This window comes from Oncorhynchus nerka, unplaced genomic scaffold (assembly GCF_034236695.1).
Source record: "Oncorhynchus nerka isolate Pitt River unplaced genomic scaffold, Oner_Uvic_2.0 unplaced_scaffold_983, whole genome shotgun sequence".
Lineage (NCBI taxonomy): Eukaryota > Metazoa > Chordata > Actinopteri > Salmoniformes > Salmonidae > Oncorhynchus > Oncorhynchus nerka.
In genome coordinates, this window is record NW_027040310.1 from 71,912 (window position 1) to 97,500 (window position 25,589).

Below are 25,589 nucleotides of genomic sequence, written 5' to 3' on the forward strand. Positions count from 1 at the left end.
CACATCAGACTACATCTGCTCTACTAGGTACAGACGCTGACTTCCACACATCAGACTACATCTGCTCTACTAGGTACAGACGGCTGACTTCCACACATCAGACTACATCTGCTCTATTAGATACAGACGGCTGACTTCCACACATCAGACTACATCTGCTCTATTAGATACAGACGGCTGACTTCCACACATCAGACTACATCTGCTCTAATAGATACAGATGGCTGACTTCCACACATCAGACTATATCTGCTCTATTAGATACAGATGGCTGACTTCCACACCTCAGACTACATCTGCTCTAATAGATACAGACGGCTGACTTCCACACATCAGACTACATCTGCTCTATTAGATACAGACGGCTGACTTCCACACATCAGACTACATCTGCTCTAATAGGTACAGACGGCTGACTTCCACACATCAGACTACATCTGCTCTAATAGATACAGACGGCTGACTTCCACACATCAGACTACATCTGCTCTACTAGGTACAGACGGCTGACTTCCACACATCAGATTACATCTGCTCTATTAGATACAGACGTCCTGACTTCCACACATCAGACTACATCTGCTCTAATAGATACAGACGGCTGACTTCCACACATCAGACTATATCTGCTCTAATAGATACAGACGGCTGACTTCCACACATCAGACTACATCTGCTCTATTAGATACAGACGGCTGACTTCCACACATCAGACTACATCTGCTCTACTAGGTACAGACGGCTGACTTCCACACATCAGACTACATCTGCTCTAATAGATACAGATGGCTGACTTCCACCCATCAGACTACATCTGCATATTAGGTACAGACGGCTGACTTCCACACATCAGACTACATCTGCTCTACTAGGTACAGACGTCCTGACTTCCACACATCAGACTACATCTGCTCTATTAGATACAGACGGCTGACTCCCACACATCAGACTACATCTGCTCTATTAGATACAGACGGCTGAATTCCACACATCAGACCACATCTGCTCTAATAGATACAGATGGCTGACTTCCACACATCAGACTACATCTGCTCTATTAGATACAGACGTCCTGACTTCCACACATCAGACTACATCTGCTCTAATAGATACAGACGGCTGACTTCCACACATCAGACTACATCTGCTCTATTAGATACAGACGTCCTGACTTCCACACATCAGACTACATCTGCTCTAATAGATACAGACGGCTGGCTTCCACACATCAGACCACATCTGCTCTACTGGGTACAGATGGCTGACTTCCACACATCAGACTACATCTGCTCTACTAGGTACAGACGGCTGACTTCCACACATCAGACCACATCTGCTCTACTAGGTACACACGGCTGACTTCCACACATCAGACTACATCTGCTCTATTAGATACAGACGTCCTGACTTCCACACATCAGACTACATCTGCTCTAATAGATACAGACGGCTGACTTCCACACCTCAGACTACATCTGCTCTATTAGATACAGACGGCTGACTTCCACACATCAGACTACATCTGCTCTATTAGATACAGACGGCTGACTTCCACACCTCAGACTACATCTGCTCTATTAGATACAGACGGCTGACTTCCACACATCAGACTACATCTGCTCTAATAGATACAGATGGCTGACTTCCACACATCAGACTACATCTGCTCTACTAGGTACAGACGGCTGACTTCCACACATCAGACCACATCTGCTCTAATAGATACAGACGGCTGACTTCCACACCTCAGACTACATGTGCTCTAATAGATACAGACGGCTGACTTCCACACGTCAGACTACATCTGCTCTACTAGATACAGACGGCTGACTTCCACACGTCAGACTACATCTGCTCTAATAGATACAGACGGCTGACTTCCACACCTCAGACTACATCTGCTCTACTAGGTACAGACGTCCTGACTTCCACACATCAGACTACATCTGCTCTACTAGGTATAGACGGCTGACTTCCACACATCAGACTACATCTGCTCTACTAGGTACAGATGGCTGACTTCCATACGTCAGACTACATCTGCTCTATTAGATACAGACGGCTGACTTCCACACATCAGACTACATCTGCTCTACTAGGTACAGACGGCTGACTTCCACACATCAGACTACATCTGCTCTATTAGATACAGACGTCCTGACTTCCACACATCAGACTACATCTGCTCTATTAGATACAGACGTCCTGACTTCCACACATCAGACTACATCTGCTCTAATAGATACAGACGGCTGGCTTCCACACATCAGACCACATCTGCTCTACTGGGTACAGATGGCTGACTTCCACACATCAGACTACATCTGCTCTACTAGGTACAGACGGCTGACTTCCACACATCAGACCACATCTGCTCTACTAGGTACACACGGCTGACTTCCACACATCAGACTACATCTGCTCTATTAGATACAGACGTCCTGACTTCCACACATCAGACTACATCTGCTCTATTAGATACAGACGGCTGACTTCCACACCTCAGACTACATCTGCTCTATTAGATACAGACGGCTGACTTCCACACATCAGACTACATCTGCTCTAATAGATACAGATGGCTGACTTCCACACATCAGACTACATCTGCTCTACTAGGTACAGACGGCTGACTTCCACACATCAGACCACATCTGCTCTAATAGATACAGACGGCTGACTTCCACACCTCAGACTACATGTGCTCTAATAGATACAGACGGCTGACTTCCACACGTCAGACTACATCTGCTCTACTAGATACAGACGGCTGACTTCCACACGTCAGACTACATCTGCTCTAATAGATACAGACGGCTGACTTCCACACCTCAGACTACATCTGCTCTACTAGGTACAGACGTCCTGACTTCCACACATCAGACTACATCTGCTCTACTAGGTATAGACGGCTGACTTCCACACATCAGACTACATCTGCTCTACTAGGTACAGATGGCTGACTTCCACACATCAGACTACATCTGCTCTAATAGGTACAGACGGCTGACTTCCACACCTCAGACTACATCTGCTCTACTAGATACAGATGGCTGACTTCCACACATCAGACTACATCTGCTCTACTAGGTACATACGGCTGACTTCCACACATCAGACCACATCTGCTCTAATAGATACAGACGGCTGACTTCCACACATCAGACTACATCTGCTCTACTAGGTACAGACGGCTGACTCCCACACATCAGACTACGTCTGCTCTATTAGATACAGATGGCTGACTTCCACACATCAGACTACATCTGCTCTACTAGGTACAGATGGCTGACTTCCACACATCAGACTACATCTGCTCTAATAGATACAGACGTCCTGACTTCCACACATCAGACTACATCTGCTCTATTACATACAGACGTCCTGACTTCCACACATCAGACCACATCTGCTCTACTAGGTACAGATGGCTGACTTCCACACATCAGACCACATCTGCTCTAATAGGTACAGATGGCTGACTTCCACACATCAGACCACATCTGCTCTAATAGGTACAGACGGCTGACTTCCACACATCAGACCACATCTGCTCTAATAGATACAGACGGCGCTAAAGTGAAAAGCTAATTGTAATTATCTTATCAGTGGTCTCATGGGAACATCTGTATGCGGTTTGCTTTCTGTCCTGCAGCTTCATTCAGAAGGACGACTATGTCTGATGTGTCTGAGTGGTATAATTCATCATCCACAGCATCATTATTAACTTGGCCATGTTTAAACAGATATTCAATGTCTGATTTGCTATTGTTACCCATCGACCAATCACTGCCCCTCTTTATGAGTCGTTCATAAAGCTCCCCGGTCTTCGTAGTTGGATCTGTGCATGAAATGCAATACTTGTTGTACAGACGTGGCAGTACTTGTTGTACAACAGATGTTGTATGTATGGGGGCACAAAGGAAGGGATAGTCATTCAAAAATCACGTCAATCCCAATTATTTCAAACAGACTGAATCCGTGTAACTTATTGACTTCTGAACTAATTTGGGGTGAATGACTATATTTTAGTAAAAAAATGCATAGAATCTTTGTTTCACTTTGACATTATGGAGTATTCTGTGTAGATCAATGACAAAAAAAATACAATTAAATCAGTTTCAATCCCACTGATTAGCGCAACAAAATGTGGGAAAAAAGAGTTCAAGGGTCTAGATACTTTCTAGAGGAACTATCTTCTCTAAGAAACTGCCATTTAAAAAAAACTTGCCGTCATATTTCTGTCATGCTCATTTGTTGACAACTCCACCCCCTCTCCCCCTCCCTGTGCCCAGGGTATTCAGCCAATCAGTAGCCATCACGTTTCTGGACCAACATGAGAAGGTAATGTACTAAATCTGAGACATTGCAGCTAAACCATATAAATACACCTCCTATTTCTGCATACACATAGATGTGATATGGACCTAATCATAGAATTACAGAATCCCCATTACAGTAAAAGGATCTATAGAATTACAGAATCCCTATTACATTAAAAGGATCTATAGAATTACAGAATCCCCATTACAGTAAAAGGATCTATAGAATTACAGAATCCCCATTACAGTAAAAGGATCTATAGAATTACAGAATCCCCATTACAGTAAAAGGATCTATAGAATTACAGAATCCCCATTACAGTAAAAGGATCTATAGAATTACAGAATCCCCATTACAGTAAAAGGATCTATAGAATTACAGAACCCCCATTACAGTAAAATGATCTATAGAATTACAGAATCCCCATTACAGTAAAAGGATCTATAGAATTACAGAATCCCCATTACTGTAAAAGGATCTATAGAATTACAGAATCCCCATTACAGTAAAAGGATCTATAGAATTACAGAATCCCCATTACAGTAAAAGGATCTATAGAATTACAGAATCCCCATTACAGTAAAAGGATCTATAGAATTACAGAATCCCCATTATAGTAAAAGGATCTATAGAATTACAGAATCCCCATTACAGTAAAAGGATCTATAGAATTACAGAATCCCCATTACAGTAAAAGGATCTATAGAATTACAGAATCCCCATTACAGGAAAATGATCTATAGAATTACAGAATCCCCATTACAGTAAAAGGATCTATATAACTACAGAATCCCCATTACAGTAAAAGGATCTATAGAATTACAGAATCCCCATTACAGGAAAATGATCTATAGAATTACAGAATCCCCATTACAGTAAAAGGATCTATATAACTACAGAATCCCCATTACAGTAAAAGGATCTATAGAATTACAGAATCCCCATTACAGTAAAAGGATCTATAGAATTACAGAATCCCCATTACAGTAAAAGGATCTATAGAATTACAGAATCCCCATTACAGTAAAAGGATCTATAGAATTACAGAATCCCCATTACATTAAAAGGATCTATAGAATTACAGAATCCCCATTACAGTAAAAGGATCTATAGAATTACAGAATCCCCATTACAGTAAAAGGATCTATAGAATTACAGAATCCCCATTACAGGAAAATGATCTATAGAATTACAGAATCCCCATTACAGTAAAAGGATCTATATAACTACAGAATCCCCATTACAGTAAAAGGATCTATAGAATTACAGAATCCCCATTACAGGAAAAGGATCTATAGAATTACAGAATCCCCATTACAGTAAAAGGATCTATAGAATTACAGAATCCCCATTACAGTAAAAGGATCTATAGAATTACAGAATCCCCATTACAGTAAAAGGATCTATAGAATTACAGAATCCCCATTACAGTAAAAGGATCTATATAACTACAGAATCCCCATTACAGTAAAAGGATCTATAGAATTACAGAATCCCCATTACATTAAAAGGATCTATAGAATTACAGAATCCCCATTACAGTAAAAGGATCTATAGAATTACAGAATCCCCATTACATTAAAAGGATCTATAGAATTACAGAATCCCCATTACAGTAAAAGGATCTATAGAATTACAGAATCCCCATTACAGTAAAAGGATCTATAGAATTACAGAATCCCCATTACAGGAAAAATGATCTATAGAATTACAGAATCCCCATTACAGTAAAAGGATCTATATAACTACAGAATCCCCATTACAGTAAAAGGATCTATAGAATTACAGAATCCCCATTACAGGAAAAGGATCTATATAACTACAGAATCCCCATTACATTAAAAGGATCTATAGAATTACAGAATCCCCATTACAGTAAAAGGATCTATAGAATTACAGAATCCCCATTACATTAAAAGGATCTATAGAATTACAGAATCCCCATTACATTAAAAGGATCTATATAACTACAGAATCCCCATTACAGTAAAAGGATCTATAAAATTACAGAATCCCCATTACATTAAAAGGATCTATAGAATTACAGAATCCCCATTACATTAAAAGGATCTATAGAATTACAGAATCCCCATTACATTAAAAGGATCTATAGAATTACAGAATCCCCATTACATTAAAAGGATCTATATAACTACAGAATCCCCATTACAGTAAAAGGATCTATAGAATTACAGAATCCCCATTACATTAAAAGGATCTATATAACTACAGAATCCCCATTACAGTAAAAGGATCTATAGAATTACAGAATCCCCATTACATTAAAAGGATCTATATAACTACAGAATCCCCATTACATTAAAAGGATCTATAGAATTACAGAATCCCCATTACATTAAAAGGATCTATATAACTACAGAATCCCCATTACAGTAAAAGGATCTATAGAATTACAGAATCCCCATTACATTAAAAGGATCTATATAACTACAGAATCCCCATTACATTAAAAGGATCTATATAACTACAGAATCCCCATTACAGTAAAAGGATCTATAGAATTACAGAATCCCCATTACAGTAAAAGGATCTATAGAATTACAGAATCCCCATTACATTAAAAGGATCTATAGAATTACAGAATCCCCATTACAGTAAAAGGATCTATAGAATTACAGAATCCCCATTACATTAAAAGGATCTATAGAATTACAGAATCCCCATTACAGTAAAAGGATCTATAGAATTACAGAATCCCCATTACAGTAAAAGGATCTATAGAATTACAGAATCCCCATTACAGTAAAAGGATCTATAGAATTACAGAATCCCCATTACAGGAAAATGATCTATAGAATTACAGAATCCCCATTACAGTAAAAGGATCTATATAACTACAGAATCCCATTACAGTAAAAGGATCTATAGAATTACAGAATCCCCATTACAGGAAAAGGATCTATAGAATTACAGAATCCCCATTACAGTAAAAGGATCTATAGAATTACAGAATCCCCATTACAGTAAAAGGATCTATAGAATTACAGAATCCCCATTACAGTAAAAGGATCTATAGAATTACAGAATCCCCATTACAGTAAAAGGATCTATATAACTACAGAATCCCCATTACAGTAAAAGGATCTATAGAATTACAGAATCCCCATTACATTAAAAGGATCTATAGAATTACAGAATCCCCATTACAGTAAAAGGATCTATAGAATTACAGAATCCCCATTACATTAAAAGGATCTATAGAATTACAGAATCCCCATTACAGTAAAAGGATCTATAGAATTACAGAATCCCCATTACAGTAAAAGGATCTATAGAATTACAGAATCCCCATTACAGGAAAATGATCTATAGAATTACAGAATCCCCATTACAGTAAAAGGATCTATATAACTACAGAATCCCCATTACAGTAAAAGGATCTATAGAATTACAGAATCCCCATTACAGGAAAAGGATCTATATAACTACAGAATCCCCATTACATTAAAAGGATCTATAGAATTACAGAATCCCCATTACAGTAAAAGGATCTATAGAATTACAGAATCCCCATTACATTAAAAGGATCTATAGAATTACAGAATCCCCATTACATTAAAAGGATCTATATAACTACAGAATCCCCATTACAGTAAAAGGATCTATAGAATTACAGAATCCCCATTACATTAAAAGGATCTATAGAATTACAGAATCCCCATTACATTAAAAGGATCTATAGAATTACAGAATCCCCATTACATTAAAAGGATCTATAGAATTACAGAATCCCCATTACATTAAAAGGATCTATATAACTACAGAATCCCCATTACAGTAAAAGGATCTATAGAATTACAGAATCCCCATTACATTAAAAGGATCTATATAACTACAGAATCCCCATTACAGTAAAAGGATCTATAGAATTACAGAATCCCCATTACATTAAAAGGATCTATATAACTACAGAATCCCCATTACATTAAAAGGATCTATAGAATTACAGAATCCCCATTACATTAAAAGGATCTATATAACTACAGAATCCCCATTACAGTAAAAGGATCTATAGAATTACAGAATCCCCATTACATTAAAAGGATCTATATAACTACAGAATCCCCATTACATTAAAAGGATCTATATAACTACAGAATCCCCATTACAGTAAAAGGATCTATAGAATTACAGAATCCCCATTACAGTAAAAGGATCTATAGAATTACAGAATCCCCATTACATTAAAAGGATCTATAGAATTACAGAATCCCCATTACAGTAAAATGATCTATAGAATTACAGAATCCCCATTACATTAAAAGGATCTATAGAATTACAGAATCCCCATTACAGTAAAAGGATCTATAGAATTACAGAATCCCCATTACAGTAAAAGGATCTATAGAATTACAGAATCCCCATTACAGTAAAAGGATCTATAGAATTACAGAATCCCCATTACATTAAAAGGATCTATAGAATTACAGAATCCCCATTACATTAAAAGGATCTATAGAATTACAGAATCCCATTACATTAAAAGGATCTATAGAATTACAGAATCCCATTACATTAAAAGGATCTATAGAATTACAGAATCCCCATTACATTAAAAGGATCTATAGAATTACAGAATCCCCATTACATTAAAAGGATCTATAGAATTACAGAATCCCCATTACAGTAAAAGGATCTATAGAATTACAGAATCCCCATTACAGGAAAAGGATCTATAGAATTACAGAATCCCCATTACATTAAAAGGATCTATATAACTACAGAATCCCCATTACAGTAAAAGGATCTATATAACTACAGAATCCCCATTACATTAAAAGGATCTATAGAATTACAGAATCCCCATTACATTAAAAGGATCTATAGAATTACAGAACCCCCATTACAGTAAAAGGATCTATAGAATTACAGAATCCCCATTACATTAAAAGGATCTATAGAATTACAGAACCCCCATTACAGTAAAAGGATCTATAGAATTACAGAACCCCCATTACAGTAAAAGGATCTATAGAATTACAGAATCCCCATTACAGTAAAAGGATCTATAGAATTACAGAATCCCCATTACAGTAAAAGGATCTATATAACTACAGAATCCCCATTACAGTAAAAGGATCTATAGAATTACAGAATCCCCATTACAGTAAAAGGATCTATAGAATTACAGAATCCCCATTACAGTAAAAGGATCTATATAACTACAGAATCCCCATTACAGTAAAAGGATCTATAGAATTACAGAATCCCCATTACAGTAAAAGGATCTATAGAATTACAGAATCCCCATTACAGTAAAAGGATCTATAGAATTACAGAATCCCCATTACATTAAAAGGATCTATAGAATTACAGAATCCCCATTACAGTAAAAGGATCTATATAACTACAGAATCCCCATTACAGTAAAAGGATCTATATAACTACAGAATCCCCATTACAGTAAAAGGATCTATAGAATTACAGAATCCCCATTACAGTAAAAGGATCTATATAACTACAGAATCCCCATTACAGTAAAAGGATCTATAGAATTACAGAATCCCCATTACAGTAAAAGGATCTATATAACTACAGAATCCCCATTACAGTAAAAGGATCTATAGAATTACAGAATCCCCATTACAGTAAAAGGATCTATATAACTACAGAATCCCCATTACAGTAAAAGGATCTATAGAATTACAGAATCCCCATTACAGTAAAAGGATCTATATAACTACAGAATCCCCATTACAGTAAAAGGATCTATAGAATTACAGAATCCCCATTACAGTAAAAGGATCTATATAACTACAGAATCCCCATTACAGTAAAAGGATCTATAGAATTACAGAATCCCCATTACAGTAAAAGGATCTATATAACTACAGAATCCCCATTACAGTAAAAGGATCTATAGAATTACAGAATCCCCATTACATTAAAAGGATCTATAGAATTACAGAATCCCCATTACATTAAAAGGATCTATATAACTACAGAATCCCCATTACAGTAAAAGGATCTATAGAATTACAGAATCCCCATTACAGTAAAAGGATCTATATAACTACAGAATCCCCATTACATTAAAAGGATCTATAGAATTACAGAATCCCCATTACAGTAAAAGGATCTATAGAATTACAGAACCCCCATTACAGTAAAAGGATCTATATAACTACAGAATCCCCATTACAGTAAAAGGATCTATAGAATTACAGAATCCCCATTACAGTAAAAGGATCTATATAACTACAGAATCCCCATTACAGTAAAAGGATCTATAGAATTACAGAATCCCCATTACAGTAAAAGGATCTATATAACTACAGAATCCCCATTACAGTAAAAGGATCTATAGAATTACAGAATCCCCATTACAGTAAAAGGATCTATATAACTACAGAATCCCCATTACAGTAAAAGGATCTATAGAATTACAGAATCCCCATTACATTAAAAGGATCTATAGAATTACAGAATCCCCATTACATTAAAAGGATCTATATAACTACAGAATCCCCATTACAGTAAAAGGATCTATAGAATTACAGAATCCCCATTACAGTAAAAGGATCTATATAACTACAGAATCCCCATTACATTAAAAGGATCTATAGAATTACAGAATCCCCATTACAGTAAAAGGATCTATAGAATTACAGAACCCCCATTACAGTAAAAGGATCTATATAACTACAGAATCCCCATTACAGTAAAAGGATCTATAGAATTACAGAATCCCCATTACAGTAAAAGGATCTATAGAATTACAGAATCCCCATTACAGTAAAAGGATCTATAGAATTACAGAATCCCCATTACAGTAAAAGGATCTATATAACTACAGAATCCCCATTACAGTAAAAGGATCTATAGAATTACAGAATCCCCATTACAGTAAAAGGATCTATAGAATTACAGAATCCCCATTACATTAAAAGGATCTATATAACTACAGAATCCCCATTACAGTAAAAGGATCTATAGAATTACAGAATCCCCATTACATTAAAAGGATCTATATAACTACAGAATCCCCATTACAGTAAAAGGATCTATATAACTACAGAATCCCCATTACATTAAAAGGATCTATAGAATTACAGAATCCCCATTACAGTAAAAGGATCTATATAACTACAGAATCCCCATTACAGTAAAAGGATCTATAGAATTACAGAATCCCCATTACAGTAAAAGGATCTATATAACTACAGAATCCCCATTACAGTAAAAGGATCTATATAACTACAGAATCCCCATTACAGTAAAAGGATCTATAGAATTACAGAATCCCCATTACAGTAAAAGGATCTATATAACTACAGAATCCCCATTACAGTAAAAGGATCTATATAACTACAGAATCCCCATTACAGTAAAAGGATCTATATAACTACAGAATCCCCATTACAGTAAAAGGATCTATAGAATTACAGAATCCCCATTACAGTAAAAGGATCTATAGAATTACAGAATCCCCATTACAGTAAAAGGATCTATAGAATTACAGAATCCCCATTACAGTAAAAGGATCTATATAACTACAGAATCCCCATTACAGTAAAAGGATCTATATAACTACAGAATCCCCATTACATTAAAAGGATCTATAGAATTACAGAATCCCCATTACAGTAAAAGGATCTATATAACTACAGAATCCCCATTACATTAAAAGGATCTATAGAATTACAGAATCCCCATTACATTAAAAGGATCTATATAACTACAGAATCCCCATTACAGTAAAAGGATCTATAGAATTACAGAATCCCCATTACATTAAAAGGATCTATATAACTACAGAATCCCCATTACATTAAAAGGATCTATATAACTACAGAATCCCCATTACAGTAAAAGGATCTATAGAATTACAGAATCCCCATTACAGTAAAAGGATCTATAGAATTACAGAATCCCCATTACATTAAAAGGATCTATAGAATTACAGAATCCCCATTACAGTAAAAGGATCTATAGAATTACAGAATCCCCATTACATTAAAAGGATCTATAGAATTACAGAATCCCCATTACAGTAAAAGGATCTATAGAATTACAGAATCCCCATTACAGTAAAAGGATCTATAGAATTACAGAATCCCCATTACAGTAAAAGGATCTATAGAATTACAGAATCCCCATTACATTAAAAGGATCTATAGAATTACAGAATCCCCATTACATTAAAAGGATCTATAGAATTACAGAATCCCCATTACATTAAAAGGATCTATAGAATTACAGAATCCCCATTACATTAAAAGGATCTATAGAATTACAGAATCCCCATTACATTAAAAGGATCTATAGAATTACAGAATCCCCATTACATTAAAAGGATCTATAGAATTACAGAATCCCCATTACAGTAAAAGGATCTATAGAATTACAGAATCCCCATTACAGGAAAAGGATCTATAGAATTACAGAATCCCCATTACATTAAAAGGATCTATATAACTACAGAATCCCCGTTACAGTAAAAGGATCTATATAACTACAGAATCCCCATTACATTAAAAGGATCTATAGAATTACAGAATCCCCATTACATTAAAAGGATCTATAGAATTACAGAACCCCCATTACAGTAAAAGGATCTATAGAATTACAGAATCCCCATTACATTAAATGGATCTATAGAATTACAGAACCCCCATTACAGTAAAAGGATCTATAGAATTACAGAACCCCCATTACAGTAAAAGGATCTATAGAATTACAGAATCCCCATTACAGTAAAAGGATCTATAGAATTACAGAATCCCCATTACAGTAAAAGGATCTATATAACTACAGAATCCCCATTACAGTAAAAGGATCTATAGAATTACAGAATCCCCATTACAGTAAAAGGATCTATAGAATTACAGAATCCCCATTACAGTAAAAGGATCTATATAACTACAGAATCCCCATTACAGTAAAAGGATCTATAGAATTACAGAATCCCCATTACAGTAAAAGGATCTATAGAATTACAGAATCCCCATTACAGTAAAAGGATCTATAGAATTACAGAATCCCCATTACATTAAAAGGATCTATAGAATTACAGAATCCCCATTACAGTAAAAGGATCTATATAACTACAGAATCCCCATTACAGTAAAAGGATCTATATAACTACAGAATCCCCATTACAGTAAAAGGATCTATAGAATTACAGAATCCCCATTACAGTAAAAGGATCTATATAACTACAGAATCCCCATTACAGTAAAAGGATCTATAGAATTACAGAATCCCCATTACAGTAAAAGGATCTATATAACTACAGAATCCCCATTACAGTAAAAGGATCTATAGAATTACAGAATCCCCATTACAGTAAAAGGATCTATATAACTACAGAATCCCCATTACAGTAAAAGGATCTATAGAATTACAGAATCCCCATTACAGTAAAAGGATCTATATAACTACAGAATCCCCATTACAGTAAAGGGATCTATAGAATTACAGAATCCCCATTACAGTAAAAGGATCTATATAACTACAGAATCCCCATTACAGTAAAAGGATCTATATAACTACAGAATCCCCATTACAGTAAAAGGATCTATAGAATTACAGAATCCCCATTACATTAAAAGGATCTATAGAATTACAGAATCCCCATTACATTAAAAGGATCTATATAACTACAGAATCCCCATTACAGTAAAAGGATCTATAGAATTACAGAATCCCCATTACAGTAAAAGGATCTATATAACTACAGAATCCCCATTACATTAAAAGGATCTATAGAATTACAGAATCCCCATTACAGTAAAAGGATCTATAGAATTACAGAACCCCCATTACAGTAAAAGGATCTATATAACTACAGAATCCCCATTACAGTAAAAGGATCTATAGAATTACAGAATCCCCATTACAGTAAAAGGATCTATATAACTACAGAATCCCCATTACAGTAAAAGGATCTATAGAATTACAGAATCCCCATTACAGTAAAAGGATCTATATAACTACAGAATCCCCATTACAGTAAAAGGATCTATAGAATTACAGAATCCCCATTACAGTAAAAGGATCTATATAACTACAGAATCCCCATTACAGTAAAAGGATCTATAGAATTACAGAATCCCCATTACATTAAAAGGATCTATAGAATTACAGAATCCCCATTACATTAAAAGGATCTATATAACTACAGAATCCCCATTACAGTAAAAGGATCTATAGAATTACAGAATCCCCATTACAGTAAAAGGATCTATATAACTACAGAATCCCCATTACATTAAAAGGATCTATAGAATTACAGAATCCCCATTACAGTAAAAGGATCTATAGAATTACAGAACCCCCATTACAGTAAAAGGATCTATATAACTACAGAATCCCCATTACAGTAAAAGGATCTATAGAATTACAGAATCCCCATTACAGTAAAAGGATCTATAGAATTACAGAATCCCCATTACAGTAAAAGGATCTATAGAATTACAGAATCCCCATTACAGTAAAAGGATCTATATAACTACAGAATCCCCATTACAGTAAAAGGATCTATAGAATTACAGAATCCCCATTACAGTAAAAGGATCTATAGAATTACAGAATCCCCATTACATTAAAAGGATCTATATAACTACAGAATCCCCATTACAGTAAAAGGATCTATAGAATTACAGAATCCCCATTACATTAAAAGGATCTATATAACTACAGAATCCCCATTACAGTAAAAGGATCTATATAACTACAGAATCCCCATTACATTAAAAGGATCTATAGAATTACAGAATCCCCATTACAGTAAAAGGATCTATATAACTACAGAATCCCCATTACAGTAAAAGGATCTATAGAATTACAGAATCCCCATTACAGTAAAAGGATCTATATAACTACAGAATCCCCATTACAGTAAAAGGATCTATATAACTACAGAATCCCCATTACAGTAAAAGGATCTATAGAATTACAGAATCCCCATTACAGTAAAAGGATCTATATAACTACAGAATCCCCATTACAGTAAAAGGATCTATATAACTACAGAATCCCCATTACAGTAAAAGGATCTATATAACTACAGAATCCCCATTACAGTAAAAGGATCTATATAACTACAGAATCCCCATTACAGTAAAAGGATCTATAGAATTACAGAATCCCCATTACAGTAAAAGGATCTATATAACTACAGAATCCCCATTACAGTAAAAGGATCTATATAACTACAGAATCCCCATTACAGTAAAAGGATCTATAGAATTACAGAATCCCCATTACAGTAAAAGGATCTATAGAATTACAGAATCCCCATTACAGTAAAAGGATCTATATAACTACAGAATCCCCATTACAGTAAAAGGATCTATATAACTACAGAATCCCCATTACAGTAAAAGGATCTATAGAATTACAGAATCCCCATTACAGTAAAAGGATCTATATAACTACAGAATCCCCATTACAGTAAAAGGATCTATATAACTACAGAATCCCCATTACAGTAAAAGGATCTATATAACTACAGAATCCCCATTACAGTAAAAGGATCTATATAACTACAGAATCCCCATTACATTAAAAGGATCTATATAACTACAGAATCCCCATTACAGTAAAAGGATCTATAGAATTACAGAATCCCCATTACAGTAAAAGGATCTATATAACTACAGAATCCCCATTACAGTAAAAGGATCTATATAACTACAGAATCCCCATTACAGTAAAAGGATCTATATAACTACAGAATCCCCATTACAGTAAAAGGATCTATATAACTACAGAATCCCCATTACAGTAAAAGGATCTATAGAATTACAGAATCCCCATTACAGTAAAAGGATCTATATAACTACAGAATCCCCATTACAGTAAAAGGATCTATATAACTACAGAATCCCCATTACAGTAAAAGGATCTATAGAATTACAGAATCCCCATTACAGTAAAAGGATCTATAGAATTACAGAATCCCCATTACAGTAAAAGGATCTATATAACTACAGAATCCCCATTACAGTAAAAGGATCTATATAACTACAGAATCCCCATTACAGTAAAAGGATCTATAGAATTACAGAATCCCCATTACAGTAAAAGGATCTATATAACTACAGAATCCCCATTACAGTAAAAGGATCTATATAACTACAGAATCCCCATTACAGTAAAAGGATCTATATAACTACAGAATCCCCATTACAGTAAAAGGATCTATATAACTACAGAATCCCCATTACATTAAAAGGATCTATATAACTACAGAATCCCCATTACAGTAAAAGGATCTATAGAATTACAGAATCCCCATTACAGTAAAAGGATCTCTGTGGGTCTAATAGTAAATATTTGTAATTTCACTTTTTTTTAAAATGCATTAGCTTTTAAATGTAGCTTAAACAAAACCAGACATTGTTTTCATCTGATTACTTCAAAAGGCTCCACCTCAACGCACGTTCCTAATAATTCCAGTTTCCAAAATGTGCCGTTTGATGAATAGAAAGAGACTGTTACAAAACACCAGAAGGTGTAGCAACAAACAGCGGTGATCAAATAATAGGCTTGTAGCCTGTATTGATGATGATTAAATAGGCTTGTAGCCTGTATTGATGATGATTAAATAGGCTTGTAGCCTGTATTGATGATGATTAAATATGCTTGTAGCCTGTATTGATGATGGTTAAATAGGCTTGTAGCCTGTATTGATGATGATTAAATATGCTTGTAGCCTGTATTGATGATGATTAAATAGGCTTGTAGCCTGTATTGATGATGGTTAAATATGCTTGTAGCCTGTATTGATGATGATTAAATAGGCTTGTAGCCTGTATTGATGATGATTAAATAGGCTTGTAGCCTGTATTGATGATGGTTAAATAGGCTTGTAGCCTGTATTTATGATGATCAAATAGGCTTGTAGCCTGTATTGATGATGATCAAATTGGCTTGTAGCCTGTATTGATGATGGTTAAATAGGCTAGTAGCCTGTATTGATGATGATTAAATAGGCTTGTAGCCTGTATTGATGATGATTAAATAGGCTTGTAGCCTGTATTGATGATGATTAAATAGGCTAGTAGCCTGTATTGATGATGATTAAATAGGCTAGTAGCCTGTATTGATGATGATTAAATAGGCTAGTAGCCTGTATTGATGATGATTAAATAGGCTAGTAGCCTGTATTGATGATGATTAAATAGGCTTGTAGCCTGTATTGATGATGATTAAATAGGCTTGTAGCCTGTATTGATGATGATTAAATAGGCTTGTAGCCTGTATTGATGATGATTAAATAGGCTTGTAGCCTGTATTGATGATGATTAAATAGGCTAGTAGCCTGTATTGATGATGATTAAATAGGCTTGTAGCCTGTATTGATGATGATTAAATAGGCTTGTAGCCTGTATTGATGATGATTAAATAGGCTTGTAGCCTGTATTGATGATGGTTAAATAGGCTTGTAGCCTGTATTGATGATGATTAAATAGGCTAGTAGCCTGTATTGATGATGATTAAATAGGCTTGTAGCCTGTATTGATGATGATTAAATAGGCTTGTAGCCTGTATTGATGATGATTAAATAGGCTAGTAGCCTGTATTGATGATGATTAAATAGGCTTGTAGCCTGTATTGATGATGATTAAATAGGCTTGTAGCCTGTATTGATGATGATTAAATAGGCTTGTAGCCTGTATTGATGATGATTAAATAGGCTTGTAGCCTGTATTGATGATGATTAAATAGGCTTGTAGCCTGTATTGATGATGGTTAAATAGGCTTGTAGCCTGTATTGATGATGATTAAATAGGCTTGTAGCCTGTATTGATGATGATTAAATAGGCTTGTAGCCTGTATTGATGATGATTAAATAGGCTTGTAGCCTGTATTGATGATGATTAAATATGCTTGTAGCCTGTATTGATGATGATTAAATAGGCTTGTAGCCTGTATTGATGATGGTTAAATAGGCTTGTAGCCTGTATTGATGATGATTAAATAGGCTTGTAGCCTGTATTGATGATGATTAAATAGGCTTGTAGCCTGTATTGATGATGATTAAATAGGCTTGTAGCCTGTATTGATGATGATTAAATAGGCTAGTAGCCTGTATTGATGATGATTAAATAGGCTAGTAGCCTGTATTGATGATGATTAAATAGGATTGTAGCCTGTATTGATGATGATTAAATAGGCTTGTAGCCTGTATTGATGATGATTAAATAGGCTAGTAGCCTGTATTGATGATGATTAAATAGGATTGTAGCCTGTATTGATGATGATTAAATAGGCTTGTAGCCTGTATTGATGATGATTAAATAGGATTGTAGCCTGTATTGATGATGATTAAATAGGCTTGTAGCCTGTATTGATGATGATTAAATAGGCTTGTAGCCTGTATTGATGATGATTAAATAGGCTTGTGGCCTGTATTGATGATGATTAAATAGGCTAGTAGCCTGTATTGATGATGATTAAATAGGATTGTAGCCTGTATTGATGATGATTAAATAGGCTTGTAGCCTGTATTGATGATGATTAAATAGGCTTGTAGCCTGTATTGATGATGATTAAATAGGCTAGTAGCCTGTATTGATGATGATTAAATAGGATTGTAGCCTGTATTGATGATGATTAAATAGGCTTGTAGCCTGTATTGATGATGATTAAATAGGCTAGTAGCCTGTATTGATGATGATTAAATAGGATTGTAGCCTGTATTGATGATGATTAAATAGGCTTGTAGCCTGTATTGATGATGATTAAATAGGCTTGTAGCCTGTATTGATGATGATTAAATAGGCTTGTAGCCTGTATTGATGATGATTAAATAGGCTAGTAGCCTGTATTGATGATGATTAAATAGGCTTGTAGCCTGTATTGATGATGATTAAATAGGCTTGTAGCCTGTATTGATGATGATTAAATAGGCTTGTAGCCTGTATTGATGATGATTAAATAGGCTTGTAGCCTGTATTGATGATGATCAAATAGGTTTGTAGCCTATATTGATGCATCCGTTGCTGCCATTGAGTTTCTCGGTCTCCACAATGCATTTCTGCCTTGACAAAATTGCAGCATTCTCATCCAACCACAATGCATTTTGGAGTAAATTCTACCCGTTTTCAAGTCCATTAGCTGAAACTGGAGCAGCAGCACGACCACATGGACTGGGGACAGCAAGGAGTCATCACCTAGCCACAGAAACCCATACAGCCATTTTCCAAACAAGGAGAGGTGTCACAAAAGTCAGAAATAGCATTAAGATTAATCACTTACCTTTGATGATCTTCTTCTGGAGGCACTCCCAGGTCTCCATGTTAAACAATAAATGTTTGTTTTGTTCGATAATGTCCCTCTTTATGACCAAAAACCTCCTTTCTGTTTGAGCGTTTTGTCCAGTAATCCGAATGCAGAAGGCGTGTGCACTAATTCCAGACGAAAAGTTTTAAAAAGTACAATCAAATTTAGTATAAACACTCCGATTGTTTTTGTCATAAATAATAAATAATATTTCAACCGGACAAAAGGTTTGTCAATAGGAGGTACAGTAAAGAGAGTCGAAAACAGCAGGTCCAGGACAAGGTAGCACGTCCAGTGAACAGGTCAGGGTTCCATAGCCGTATGCAGAACAGTTGAAACTGGAGCAGCAGCACGCCAGGTGGACTGGGGACAGCAAGGAGTCATCAGGTCAGGTAGTCCTGAGGCATGGTCCCAGGGCTCAGGTCCTCCTGGACGGGACGGAGAGGGAGAGAGAAAGAATGAGAGGGAGCATACTTAAATTCACACAAGACACAGGATAAGACAGGAGAAACACTCCAGATATAACAGACTGACCCTAGCCCCCCGACACATAAACTACTGCAGCATAATTATGTGAATATTAAAGTCACCAAAAATGTGAATATTATCTGCCAGGACTACAAGGTCTGATAGGAATCCAGAGAACCCAGTGAGGAACACTGTATATGGCCCAGGAGGCCTGTAAACAGTAGCTATAAAAAGTGATTGAGTAGGCTGCATAGATTTCATGACTAGAAGCTCAAAAGATGAAAACGCAGTAATTTGTTTTTGTAAATTGAAATTTGCTATCGTAAATGTTAGCGACACCTCTGCCTTTGCGGGATGCACAGGGGATATGGTCACTAGTGTAACCAAGAGGAGAGGCCTCATTTAACACAGTAAATTCATCAGGCTTAACTTCTTGCGTCGAGCAATCCCGTATCCGGGATCGTAATCATAGCCTCAAGTGCATTACCATAACGCAACGTTAACTATTCATGAAAATCGCAAATGAAATGAGATAAATATATTCACTCACAAGCTTAGCCTTTTGTTAACAACACTGTCATCTCATATTTTCTAAATATGCTTTTCAACCATAGCTACACAAGCATTTGTGTAAGAGTATTGATAGCTAGCATAGCATTAAGCCTAGCATTCAGCAGGCAACATTTTCGCAAAAACAAGAAAAGCATTAAAATAAAATCATTTACCTTTGAAGAACTTCGGATGTTTTCAATGAGGAGACTCTCAGTTAGATAGCAAATGTTCATTTTTTCCAAAAAGATTATTTGTGTAGGAGAAATCGCTCCGTTTTGTTCATCACGTTTGGCTAAGAAAAGAAAACGAAAGTTCAGTCATTACAACGCCAAACATTTTTCCAAATTAACTCCATAATATCGACAGAAACATGGCAAACGTTGTTTAGAATCAATCCTCAAGGTGTTTTTCACATATCTATTCGATGATAAATCATTCCTGGCAGTTGGGTTTCTCCTCAGTAGCAAACAGAAAAGTACTGCAGCTGGAGATTACGCAATAATTGCGACGGAGGACACCAAGCGACCACCTGGTAAATGTAGTGTCTTATGGTCAATCTTCCAATGATATGCCTACAAATACGTCACAATGCTGCAGACACCTTGGGGAAACGACAGAAAGTGTAGTCATTGGAACACAGCGCCTTCAAAATCTGGGGCACTTCCTGTTTGAAATTTAATCTTGGTTTCGCCTGTAGCATCAGTTCTGTGGCACTCACAGAAAATATCTTTGCAGTTTTGGAAACGTCAGAGTGTTTTCTTTCCAAAGCTGTCAATTATGTGCATAGTCGAGCATCTTTTCGTGACAAAATATCTTGTTTAAAACAGGAACGTTTTTCATCCAAAAATTCAAATAGCGCCCCCTATATGAATGTGGTTAAGCCATGTTTCAGTCAGGCCAATCAAGATTATAATCAGTGATTAGTTCATTGACTATAACTGCCTTGGAAGTGAGGGATCTAATATTAAGTAGTCCTATTTTGAGATGTGAGATATCACAATCTCTTTCAATAATGACAGGAATGGAGGAGGTCTTTATTCTAGTGAGATTGCTAAGGCGAATACTGCCATGTTTAGTTTTGCCCAACCTAGGTCGAGGCACAGACACGGTCTCAATGGGGATAGCTGAGCTGACTACACTGACTGTGCTAGTGGCGGACTCCACTAAGCTAGCAGGCTTGCTAACAGCCTGCTGCCTGGCCTGCACCCTATCTTATTGTGGAGTTAGAGCCCTGTCTATGTTCGTAGATAAGATGAGACCAGCCCTCCAGCTAGGATGGAGTCCGTCACTCCTCAGCAGGCCAGGCTTGGTCCTGTTTGTGAGTGAGTCCCAGAAAGAGGGACAATTATCTACAAATTCTATCCTTTGGGAGGTGCAGAAAACAGTTTTCAACCAGCGATTGAGTTGTGAAACTCTGCTGTAAAGCTCATCACTCCCCCTAACTGGGAGGGGACCATAGACAATTATTCGAGGCTAATGCATCTTTCTAGCTGATTTACACGCTGAAGCTATGTTGAGCTTGGTGCCGTCTGACTGTTTCATCCTAACATCGTTGGTGCCGACGTAGATAACAATATCCCTATACTCTCTAAACTCACCAGTTTTAGCTTTAGCCAGCACCATCTTGAGAGTAGCCTTAACGTCGGTAGCCCTGCCCCCTGGTAAACAGTGTTTCATCCTAACATCGTTGGTGCCGACGTAGATAACAATATCCCTATACTCTCTAAACTCACCAGTTTCAGCTTTAGCCAGCACCATCTTGAGAGTAGCCTTAACGTCGGTAGCCCTACCCCCTGGTAAACAGTGTTTCATCCTAACATCGTTGGTGCCGACGTAGATAACAATATCCCTATACTCTCTAAACTCACCAGTTTTAGCTTTAGCCAGCACCATCTTGAGAGTAGCCTTAACGTCGGTAGCCCTGCCCCCTGGTAAACAGTGTTTCATCCTAACATCGTTGGTGCCGACGTAGATAACAATATCCCTATACTCTAAACTCACCAGTTTTAGCTTTAGCCAGCACCATCTTGAGAGTAGCCTTAACGTCGGTAGCCCTGCCCCCTGGTAAACAGTGTTTCATCCTAACATCGTTGGTGCCGACGTAGATAACAATATCCCTATACTCTCTAAACTCACCAGTTTTAGCTTTAGCCAGCACCATCTTGAGAGTAGCCTTAACGTCGGTAGCCCTGCCCCCTGGTAAACAGTGTATGATGATTGGATGATTCGTTTTAAGTCTAATACCGCTGGTAATGGAGTCGCCAATGGGTTTTCAATTGGTCAGAGGTCAGTAAGGGTGGGAGGCTTCGGCGGCTCAGATACAGTAACGGATGGAGGAGAGACCAGAGAGGGTGGGAGGCTTCGGCGGCTCAGATACAGTAACGGATGGAGGAGAGACCAGAGAGGGTGGGAGGCTTCGGCGGCTCAGATACAGTAACGGATGGAGGAGAGACCAGAGAGGGTGGGAGGCTTCGGCGGCTCAGATACAGTAACGGATGGAGGAGAGACCAGAGAGGGTGGGAGGCTTCGGCGGCTCAGATACAGTAACGGATGGAGGAGAGACCAGAGAAGGTGGGAGGCTTCGGCGGCTCAGATACAGTAACGGATGGAGGAGAGACCAGAGAAGGTGGGAGGCTTCGGCGGCTCAGATACAGTAACGGATGGAGGAGAGACCAGAGAGGGTGGGAGGCTTCGGCGGCTCAGATACAGTAACGGATGGAGGAGAGACCAGAGAAGGTGGGAGGCTTCGGCGGCTCAGATACAGTAACGGATGGAGGAGAGACCAGAGAGGGTGGGAGGCTTCGGCGGCTCAGATACAGTAACGGATGGAGGAGAGACCAGAGAAGGTGGGAGGCTTCGGCGGCTCAGATACAGTAACGGATGGAGGAGAGACCAGAGAGGGTGGGAGGAGGCGGCTCAGATACAGTAACGGATGGAGGAGAGACCAGAGAGGGTGGGAGGCTTCGGCGGCTCAGATACAGTAACGGATGGAGGAGAGACCAGAGAGGGTGGGAGGCTTCGGCGGCTCAGATACAGTAACGGATGGAGGAGAGACCAGAGAGGGTGGGAGGCTTCGGCGGCTCAGATACAGTAACGGATGGAGGAGAGACCAGAGAAGACTCGGCCTCTGACTCCGACTCGTTGCTTAATGGGGAGAACCAGTTGAAAGATTCTGTCAGCTGAATGAGCGACACCGGTTGAGCATTACTACAGAATTTCCTTCCAGTTGCCGTGAGAAAATTGCCCAGATGCGGGGACCGTGCGAGGGGGTTTATACTACTATCTGTACTTACATGTGGCAAAGACGCTGTTTCATCCTTTCCTACACTTAAATTACCCTTGCCTAACAATGGCGTCTGAAGCTGGCCTTGCAGCACGGCTATCCTCACCATAAGACGATCGTTCTACTGTATATAATGAGTACAGCAACTGCAATTAGAAGGCATAATGTTAATGCTACTACTTAGTTTCGGCTTGCGGAGGTCCTGTAGAACCATGTCCAGATAAAGTGTCCGGGGAGAAAAAGTTGAGGGGAAGAAAAAAAAGGATATCAAAAACGATTTTAAAAAATAAAAAGGAAAAACTGTAAAGTTGGCAGGTAGTAAAGTCACGTTAGCAACAAACCGCAAGCAGCACGTAAACAAGTCCACAAGTTGTGGCCGGAAATGACAACACAAGTTCTTCAAGTGTGATGCATTGTTTTGGACACATAGGGCGCCATTTTGTGAAAGCGAATCTGGGGGTTTTCTATATGAAAATGGTGCACATAGTCACTTCCTGTTTCTGTGACAGTAAGATGGAAAGTTGAAGTCATGACATTGCATTAACAGTCACTTCACAGCAACAAGTATATTTGGGGATTTTCATTTCCTGTCAATGCTAAACTCATAAATACAAGTCAAATGACACGTTTGTATCCTTCATGAATTGTATTTTGCTATTGTAAAAACATCTGCAATTGTATTTAGTAGTTTTTCTATATATTATATAATACAAATCAATATACTGGGATATATTTTCTGTGTTCACTCACAGATCTCATAGAGACAAAGAGATGGGGAGCAACTGCTCCAAAAGGAGGAGAGAAGAGGGAGACACTGAAGGAAGGAGAGAAGAGGGAGACACTGAAGGAAGGAGAGAAGAGGGGGACACTGAAGGAAGGCGAGAGGAGGGGGACACTGAAGGAAGGCGAGAGGAGGGGGACACTGAAGGGAGGCGAGAGGAAGGAGACACTGAAGGAAGGAGAGAAGAGGGGGACACTAAAGGAAGGCGAGAGGAGGGGGACACTGAATGGAGGCGAGAAGAGAGGGACAGCAAATGGAGGACAGAAGAGGAGGACAGTAAAGGGAGGAGAGAAGAGGGAGACACTGAAGGGAGGAGAGAAGACCGTGACAATGTCAACAGTGAAGCAACGTCCTTTGACCAAATGTGAGACAGAGTTTCCTGAAATGCTTCAAGTCAGTGTGGTCTCCATGTTGTAGTACCATGTTGATGACACAGGGGGTGCTGTTACCGGTGCAAAGGGAGGTCTCCATGTTGTAGTACCATGTCGATGACACAGGGGTGCTGTTATCAGTGCAAAGGGAGATCTCCATGTTGTAGTACCAGATTGTGACCAAAGGGGGTGCTGTTACCGGTGCAAAGGGAGGTCTCCATGTTGTAGTACCATGTTGATGACACAGGGGGTGCTGTTATCAGTGCAAATGGAGGTCTCAATGTTGTAGTACCAGATTGAGACCAAAGGGGGTGCTGTTACCGGTGCAAAGGGAGGTCTCCATGTTGTAGTACCAGATTGAGACCAAAGGGGGTGCTGTTACCGGTGCAAAGGGATGTCTCCATGTTGTAGTACCAGATTGAGACCAAAGGGGGTGCTGTTACCGGTGCAAAGGGAGGTCTCCATGTTGTAGTATCAGATTGAGGCCAAAGGGGGTGCTGTTACCGGTGCAAAGGGAGGTCTCCATGTTGTAGTACCAGATTGAGACCAAAGGGGG

General features: G+C 37.8%; 1 protein-coding gene across 1 annotated transcript in view; it reads left to right on the plus strand.

The window, feature by feature from the left end:
- The first annotated feature begins 4,004 nt into the window (after nt 1–4,004).
- Nucleotides 4,005–25,589, plus strand: part of LOC115118800 (NACHT, LRR and PYD domains-containing protein 3-like) — a 36,229-nt gene continuing 14,644 nt past the window's right edge. Inside the window, exons 1-2 of the mRNA XM_065016445.1 lie at nt 4,005–4,344; nt 24,634–25,026. Of these exons, the coding sequence (XP_064872517.1) occupies nt 4,337–4,344; nt 24,634–25,026 (401 nt within the window). The 5' untranslated portion in view covers nt 4,005–4,336. The remainder of the gene's footprint in view (nt 4,345–24,633; nt 25,027–25,589) is intronic.